The sequence below is a fragment of the Denticeps clupeoides genome, chromosome 20 (genome assembly GCF_900700375.1).
Source record: "Denticeps clupeoides chromosome 20, fDenClu1.1, whole genome shotgun sequence".
In the NCBI taxonomy this organism is placed as follows: Eukaryota; Metazoa; Chordata; class Actinopteri; order Clupeiformes; family Denticipitidae; genus Denticeps; species Denticeps clupeoides.
The window spans coordinates 1,203,008-1,212,285 of NC_041726.1; the positions used below are offsets into that span (position 1 = coordinate 1,203,008).

Consider the following 9,278-nt stretch of genomic DNA (forward strand, 5'->3'; position numbering starts at 1 on the left):
TTACGTCATTTTTTTCCCTCGCCAGTCAGCTAAGAGGCGCCCTTTGTGGCGAAAGCCCCGCCCACATCCCCATCTGCGTCACGCGGAGAGGGCGGGGCCGAGCGCGCCCTCGGCCAATGGGGCGCGGTATGCAGATTCCGTTTGAAAATTTCCCGGGAAATCCGAGTTTCGCGGGAGGGCCTTTCGCGCGTAAACTGTATCCCTTCATTCATTGTCAGCTTCCTGGAGCCATTTTTCTGGCGGCCGCGGCGGAGTTCGCGTCTCTTTTAAATCCGTTACATCTGCGTCCTTCCGCCACCAATAACCCGCGATTTTTACACCGACCCGTTCGTAAGACTCCAGTCTACGCGATTTTGGGACTATTTTATCGCCCCGACCGAGGAATTTGCAGAAAATTATCCCCGAAGTGAAGGAGGGACAAAGGGAGCCCGAGCCTCCGAAGATGAGAAAGGGGGTGTCCTCGGTCCCGGAGAAAGTGATCATATCGGGGGTCGGGGGCTCCGCCCTGGACAAGAACCAGGTTCTGGCGAGCCTGTCCGACCGCCTGACCTCCGGCTTCCCCGCCGCGGCGTACATACAAATCATCACCCCGCCGTCCTGCGCCGCGCAGCCGCCGCCGCCGACCGTCTGCCTGGCCGAGCCGCCGGCCGGCAGCCTGCTGTACGCGACTCCCCACGGACCGGCCAACGGGACCGGAACCGGGACCCGGCCCGCTCTGGGGCGACCGCCGGTAACCACCGACCCGCGCTTTCGATCTTACTCCGAGCCCGCGGCGACGCGCACGACTCGGCCGTGGCGGTCGCGGGGGGACAAAGCTGTCAAAAGACGCGCCCCGTTTCTCCCCGGGGGTACCCCCGTTTCTGCCCCGGCGCGTTTTCCGACCGACCTCGGCGCCGCGTCCATTTTTAAGGAAATTGTGTCGACCGACTAGCGACCTCACTTTAGCCAACTAGTTCAACTAAGCCCCCCCATATTTTCCCCGCCGCACCCCGCGTCCGTTTTGACCCGTTTTATCGTCCGTCCTGCCCCGTTTAACCCCCCCACGGTCCCGCAGCCGAAGCGTGGAGAGAAAAGCCCGACTTTTCCCTCCGCGCCGCAGCTAATCCAACTAGCGGGCTAGCCGGCGGACCCGCGTTAACTAGCCCCGGCCGGGGGGGTCTCCTTCCCGGCCCGCCGCGACCAGGGGAGCCGCTCGCCGGCCCTCCCCGGATCCCCGGATCCCTGCGGACCGGGCCGGGCTCGGAAACGTCCCGGATCGTCGTTTTTAAACCGGGCGGCGAGGCCCGGCTCGGAGGGGGGATGGGGGGACTAGTCGAGTTAGTCGGGTTAGTTGGTTAAAACCCGCCAGGTTGGGAGGTGCGTCCCGGCACCCCGATAAACAGAAGAAACTAAAAATCCGAGCTGGCCGGACTCCTCCAGCTGGCAACAGATACACACGATAAATATCGATCAGGATTTATTATCGGTTTTTGTTGCTTGGTTGCCAGTTGGAGTGTAAAGTGTTGCACATTTACAGCATTTACCAGACGTCCTTATCCAGAGAGACTTACAATCAGTAGTTACAGGGACCGTCCCCCTCTGGAGACACTCAGGGACACCATGGTAGTAAGTGGGGTTCGAACCTGCTTCACTCCGGTTCGTGCACATTTATTATTGGTGACACAAAATGGAAGCTGCTGCAACAGGAAGAGATATCGCTCGTTTTTTTTTTATCGTAAACGCGCACAGTTTCCCTTTTTTAAGTTAATTTGACTTCTTTTTTTTTTTTTTTTTTCCGTTTGACAGCTGTGAAATGCGTCGGATGTCGAGGCGCCACAGACCCGTCCGCACGTTGTGGCAGCTGCTTCTGTATCTGAGACTCTTTTGTCTCTTTGCTGTGTTCTCGCCTCTTCCTTCTGTTTTATGGGACAGATTCACCGTTACCGGTCCTAATTTACCGTTTGCTCGCGGTGCCCCCCGGCACGTTTCCTGTTCAGGCGTTATAGGCATTATTCATTGAGGTTGGGACGTCTGTCTTGACCTCGTGTCTCCCCCTTCTGTCTCCCCGACAGGCCAAGCGTCGCTTGGAGCTGGACGTGACGGACCACGAGTACAGCGATCCCACGAAGACCGCCAGGGGCCGGCGTGGGCCGCTCCAACCCAAAAGCCCCAAAAGTACGGTTTACGGGGAAAAAACGACGTCTTCTCGCATTATTACGATCTTTCGAATTGTCAGGAATTTAAGGATCTTTCCAACATGCCGTCATATTAGCAGGGTTTTTAACTGCTATTTTCTGAATAAATGACTTAATTCTGTTAATTTTCATATGATCGTGTTGGTAGAACCTTTTACTGGGACCTCGTTCACATTTCCGTTTCTTACTGCCGCAGCTCCGAAGTCCCCGCCCGAGAAGACCCGCTACGACACCTCCCTGGGCCTGCTGACCAAGAAGTTCTGCCAGCTGCTGGCGCAGTCGTCGGACGGCGTCCTGGACCTGAACCAGGCCGCCGAGATCCTGCAGGTCCAGAAGAGGCGGCTGTACGACATCACCAACGTGCTGGAGGGCGTCCACCTCATCAAGAAGAAGTCCAAGAACAACATTCAGTGGATGTGAGTGGTGGGGCGTGGAGGTTTTCACCCCGTAGGCGCGGCGTTCTCACTCCTCGCTGTTCGCAGGGGCTGCAGTCTGACCTCGGAGGGCGGCCCGCTGTCCCTGCACAATCCGCGGCAGCGGCTGGACCGGGAAGTGCTGGAGCTCAGTCAGGAGGAGCGGCGCCTGGACGAGCTCATTCAGGCCTGCACGCACAACGTCCAGCACATGACCGAGGAGATCCACAACCAGAAATATCCTTTACGTTTGCCAGCAATGGGAATGAGGCCGTGGTTTATTTTTGCATTCTAACATATTACTGTTAGATACCTTGAAGAACATACTTCGTTTGGCAGCGTCCATTTTATTTCCCTGAGGAGAAACATTAATAAATATGAAACAGCCTTATGAAAGGTACGGCGTGTAACATTCGCAGAAGTATTAATGTAATTGCAATTCTTCAGAAATGCAGTATTGTGCAAAACTCCTTTTGAAAAGGACTTAAATCCTAAAGTCCTTTAAAAATGGCGAGGTGAACCCCCTCATTATTTGGCGGCGCTATCCCGTGTTTTTAAACCACATTGTTTCTTGGTTACATAGGGTGCTAGTGGCCTAGCGTGTAAAACACTCGCCTATGAACCAGAAGACCCAGGTTCAAACCCCACTTACTACCATCGTGTCCCTGAGCAAGACACTTAACCCTGAGTGTCTCCAGGGGGGACTGTCCCTGTAACTACTGATTGTAAGTCGCTCTGGATAAGGGTGTCTGGTAAATGTAGAGATTTTTAGTATTATATTTAGGTGTATGATCGCCCATTATATAAAAAAAAAAAAAAACACTTTCTACCATCGTGTCCCTGGGCAGGACACTGAACCCCCAGTGTCTCCAGGGGGACAGTCCCTGTGACTTCTGACTGTAAGGGTGTCTGGTAAACTCTGTAAATGTAAATTTCAGTGTAGTCGGGTGGAGTTGATGCATTTCTGCAATTTGAGACCAACGCACAGGGTTCCTACGGTCATTAAAAACCTGAAATCTGATTATACGTGAAAAGTGTTAACGTGAAGTACAGGGCCAGTGGCGCGACGCGTCTGACTCCGGACCAGGAGGTTCTAGGTTCAACTCCTGGCTGGCTCGTTCTTGGGGCGTTGGTTGCCGGAAGGTTGCCGGTTCGAATCCCGATCCGCCGAGGTGCCACTGAGCGATGCACCCCACACGCTGCTCCCCGGGCGCCTGTCATGGCCGCCCACTGCTCACTCAGGGTGATGGTTAAATACAGAGGACAAATTTCACTGTGTACACCGTGTGCTGTGCTGCTGTGTCTCACAATGACAATCACGTCACTTTCACAAAACTGCGCGAGAAATGCGTTTCTACATTTTCCTTTGCTGGCTTTACATAGTGAGCGCCGCCTCCATATTCCAGCACCTCTGCAGCCGAGCCACGGCCGAACCGAAGGAACACCGTCGTTTACGTTTTTTAAAAGTCATGAAATAATTTCATAAAAATGTGTAGGCAGCTACTTAGCGGTCAGGTAGGCCTGTGATTGGCCAGCCAGCAGGGAGAACATATGCTCCTTTGAAGTCATGTGGTGGTCACCTCCTAGGTTTTCATCCTTAACCTGGTTCACGTATGCCTACGTCACCTACCAGGACATTCGCAGGATCAGTAGCCTGAGGGACCAGACCGTGATTGTAGTCAAAGCTCCATCCGAAACCAAACTGGAGGTGCCGGACCCCAAAGAGGTGAGTGAAATATCTACTGATATCCAACAAGGACCTGATGGACCTGATGCTAAGGAAGCGGCCCGGTAATCAGAAGGTTGCCGGTTCGAATCCCGATCCGCCATGGTGCCACTGAGGTGCCACCGTCCCCACACACTGCTCCCCGGGCATCTGTCATGGTGCCCACGGCTCACTCAGGGTGATGGTTAAATACAGAGGACACATTTCACCGTGTGCTGTGCTGCTGTGTATCACGTGTGACTTCACTTTGTTGTTACTTAGATGAGGAGTAAATCCCGCTTGTGCTGCACTTCCATTTCTGGGAAGCTAAGGGACTTAAAATGGAGTCTGGGGTTGCAATTTATAAAATTGTGTTTCTTTAAATCACAATTTTGGTTGAATTTCTATATATTGTTGAGCCCCAGTCCCACGGTGAGATTCCCCAGGACGCGCCGTTTCGGTGTCTGTAGCTTTAAATGCAAATGAGGAGGAGAGCGGGACACTCGCGGAAATGACGTCAACACAATCCACCGACCGATATGTTTGGTGCAGACAGGAAGTCGTATCAGCGTTTTTCCTGGAAAAAATAAAATAAACTTGAAAAAAAAGCATTTTTACCTCCAGTCACCGAGCGACTGTGATGCTTCACACGTCTGGAAGCTGTGACGGTCGTGTTTTAGGGGAGGGGTGGGAAAAGCATGAGAAACGGGCGGTAACCTTTCCCCTTTATGATGTCATAAGGGGACAAATTAAAGATCAAACCAACTGAGCTGCCGCTCTCTGAACGGTGAAGCAGAACGACCAAAACCCTCTTCACACAGACCGCCATTTCTGGCCACTGCAGGACCATAGACAGGCTGGAGGAACTCGTACTCATGTTAAATCATCTCACAAAGTCACATTTTCATAATATGGACCTTTTTAAGCAAGAGATTATGCTGTTCAATAAGAGCTATGTACGGAGGGTTCCTATTGGTCAATCACGACTTCTAGGTTATTCCGTTAACTGATCGTCTTTTTTTTTACTGTGTTGTAACTTGATCCCCTTCTCAGAGTTTACAGGTTCACCTGAGCAGTTCTCAGGGTCCCATCGACGTCTTCCTCTGCACAGACGAGAACACTCCCGGCAGCCCTTTGCGCAATGGGCTCGACGTGAACGGAAACCACACAAGTTTTGTTAAAGTCTCTCACGGTGAGGTTCTAACGTTGATGTAATGGCCACTGGCGCACATAACTGTTTACCGAGGTTAGCTTTACCAGACCTCACTTTGGGTTTGAAGGCATCAAAGTGAAGGTTCCACGCAATGTCAGATTTTTCTGAAGGTCAGTCGTCCAGATCCTGGTTCTCAAAAAAGGTTATTTCAACGGCAACTGGACTTGCGGATCCTTGCCTAGATTGTTTAATTTAACCGATCACAGATGCAGCAAGTATTCCGATTCTAGATGTTTCAGGCCATGGTTCCTACCAAACTAGACGTTATGCAGACAAGGGAAGCATTTCAGTGCACGTGATGTTATCATGTCTAGGATGGTAGTAGCCTAGCGGGTAACACACTCGCCTGTGAACCGGAAGACCCGGGTTCAAACCCCACTTACTACCATCGTGTCCCTGAGCAAGACACCTAACCCTGAGTGTCTCCAGGGGGGGACTGTCCCTGTAACTACTGACTGTAAGGGTGGTAGGGTACTGTAAGTAGGGTGGTAGTAGCCTAATGGGTAACACACTCGCCTGTGAATCAGAAGACCCAGGTTCAAACCCCACTTACTACCATCGTGTCCCTGAGCAAGACACTTAACCCTGAGTGTCTCCAGGGGGGGACTGTCCCTGTAACTACTGATTGTAAGGGTGGTAGGGTTCGGTAAGTAGGGTGGTAGTAGCCTAGAGGGTAACACACTCGCCTGTGAATCAGAAGACCCAGGTTCAAACCCCACTTACTACCATCGTGTCCCTGAGCAAGACACCTAACCCTGAGTGTCTCCAACCCTGTCCTCAGGGTTAAGTGTCCTGCTCAGGGACACGATGGTAGTAAGTGGGATTTGAACCTGGGTCTTCTGGTTCATAGGCGAGTGTGTTACCCACTAGGCTACTACCACCCCTATGGTACAACTACTGGTTGTAAGTCTGGATAAGGGCGTCTGGTAAATGCCGTAAATGTAAAATGTCTTGAATCGTACCAGGAAAATACTCCTGCATTTGATGGGTTTGGTACGAAGCCACGCTGCAGTAACCACATTAGCACCTAATTCCTGTCTGGTTCTTGTCCTCCGTCTCTGTAGACTCTGCGTCGGGAGGCGACAGCATCAGCGCCGGCGACTCGGCCATGTCCAGCTGCGGTGGCGTAAACGGCGGCCCGTCGAACTCCACGGCGGCGCCGCTGTCCCCGCTCGCCTCGTCCCTGTCCAGCATCCTCCAGCAGACCGACGACCAGATGCCCTTCGTCAGTCTGTCCCCGGCGCTGCTCAGCGACGACTACATGCTGGGCCTGGACGACGAGGAGGGCATCAGCGACCTGTTCGACGACCTGGACACGCTTCACTTCGACGACCTGCTCTGTAACTGATGCCGGAGGGCGTGGCGGCCGAGACGAAGGTTTGAGGGATGGTGACGGGGGACATTACTTCCTTTGGGGACTCTTTTTATTTGTACCATAGAAGAACGCTCACAAGAGAACATGGAAGCGTCAAAAACCCTCCACAATTAGACTGAAGCGAATGGACCGGACCCGCCATCACACGTGCTTCCAGCTTTAGCCGCGCCTCTTTCCGACCTTGTGGATGGCAGCATGTGATGCTGTCTTAACGAAGATGGGTACGTGTGTTACCCACAGACTTTGTTCTAATCCTTTTTTTTTTTTTTTTTCGTTCTTCACCTCCGTGAGTGTTCGGAATCCACTGAAGCTCGATTTCTTCTGTTGTGGGACTGTGTTGACCCCCGGGGTCCAAACTGAATATGCAAAGGCAAATATGTCGGAGCCCGTGCGCTGCCCCCCTCCCTCGCGGTTTAACCGTTCAAACGGGGGGAGGACGTCGATTCAGGCCGAGGGGGTTCGGGGCTCCCCGCCCTTCTCCCATTTTAATCTGTTAATTTTCCAGCCAGTGAAAAGGGCTCCTCTGTCTCGGTGGGTTAAAATAAAATGGCCCCACCAATCAAAATCCTATTTTAAGTCATCTGAGATCACTGGAAAGGTCAGATGTTTTAGTGGGCGCAGCCATGCGTGGGTTCGGCTGCGTTAATTTAAATGGAAGGAGTTTTTTTTATTTTAAAACCCCGGCAAATCAACTGGAAGCTGAACATTTAGCTCGTTCGGCTGTAGCCATAGTGCTTATCGTACCTCAGGGCCACTTTCAGCGTGTTACTTGGGGTTTTGAGAGATTTTCTTAACTGATACCAGATGGGTAAAAGAGGGCTAAAGGATATCTTTACCATTTTTTTTTTATTTTAAATTTTTTTTATTCAGTCCCCCTCCTTTTAAAATAGGAGTTGGCGATTATCGTAGCACGAACCTACCTATTTAATAGGTACGTAGTTTTCTTTTTGGAAAAGTTTACCCACCCCAACGCCTTTACCCACCATTCCCTCGGCCACACCCCCCTTTTTACAGAATGATTAATATTTCGTCTTTTAGATCCTTTCGTCGCATGTTCAGATACTTGGAATATGTAATTATGATGGGTTGTAAAAATCCTGCACGTTCAGCGGGTTCTCACAGTTCTGTAAAGGGGGTGCGTCCCCCCCAGAACCGAACTTGGGCGCTTCTGATCCAAATTAAAATGCCTTTTGTGGGCGTCACCTGGTGTACATTGTCTTGCCCACGGCGTTTGCCGGGTCTTGGCCTACCTCTCAAGCAGCGTGTAAGATGTTTAGATGCTGAAGATGATTTTAAACTTTTTGGTATAGATACTTTTCCTCCTGATTTAACCTTTTTGTTTTATTTTAAATCAATTACATTTCAGCGTTGTTAAGGGTGCTTCCTTCCTATATAACCCCCTTTTTTTGACAAGTAATTGAATTTAGTCCCTAAAATGGTGGTCATGAGTGCTGTTGAAATCAAAATGGACAATTTACTCCAACCAGGCGTTGGGACTGAGCACAGTCTTCATAGAGGAGGCGTCGCTCTGAACAACTCCACCTTCTACTATTTGGAAATATGAATTCGCTTTAGACCCGCGCTGCGGGTCAAATGGTGCCTTTCCAAAACCTCCTCCAACGGTTCTACTCCACAGACAGAAGAAAGCTGTTATTTAAGAGCGGCTCGGTTGGGCCATCAAGTAAAACCCCATCGACTCCTGGTAAAGGTGTTCGGGTTTTGAGGTCCTGGTGGCTTTTGAAGATCGATGGACCACGAGGACCGTGGCGTCATGTTCCACTTTTTGAGCAGTTTGAGGGACCTCGGCCGTGTGTCGCGTGTTCCCAAAGAGCAGGTGGCTCGTCCACGTTTCTCCACGGTCAACTTTGTCCTCGGTGCCATTTTATTTTTTTACCCCGTGGGTGTTGCGTAGAATGAGGTTCTACACGTTTTAACAAATAGAGGAAACGCAACGCAGCTTTTGAATCAGGGTCTATTTAAAATGTCTCTTTGGGTTTCAGTTCAAGTATTTAAGGTGTGTGTTAGCAATGCATTATTATTATCATTTTTTTGTGTAATGAAGTGGCTTTTTATTTTGTAATTTTTTTTTTCCCTCGTGTGTGTGGAAATGTACATAAACTGACTGTTTTTAATAAAGATGTGATTGAGGTCTTTGTACTGCTGCCATTCGTCGGCGTCTCTGTGCGGGGACCGGTACAACCAGTCGTGTCCCCGCTTGCTGGGACCGGGCTGGAGATTCTTCTGATCCTGTTCTTCTTCTTCTTCTTCTTCTTTACGGCCTGTGCGCTCCTCCACCGTCGTGGCGTCCCGTGACGTAGACGATCCGTTTTATCAAAATTGAGCGGTATAGTTGTATCTGGTTTGGACGTTCATGTCTCAGTATACTTTACCACGGTGT

The 9,278-nt window shown here is 51.0% G+C and overlaps 1 protein-coding gene across 1 annotated transcript; it reads left to right on the forward strand.

The window, feature by feature from the left end:
* Positions 1-232: 232 nt before the first annotated feature.
* e2f3 (E2F transcription factor 3) lies at positions 233-8,968 on the forward strand. Its single transcript, XM_028964212.1, has 7 exons — positions 233-730; positions 2,052-2,154; positions 2,371-2,590; positions 2,657-2,824; positions 4,199-4,313; positions 5,346-5,484; positions 6,570-8,968. The coding sequence occupies exons 1-7, from the start codon at positions 443-445 to the stop codon at positions 6,851-6,853; spliced, it is 1,317 nt and encodes a 438-aa protein (XP_028820045.1). The 5' UTR covers positions 233-442; the 3' UTR covers positions 6,854-8,968.
* The last annotated feature ends 310 nt before the right edge of the window (positions 8,969-9,278 follow it).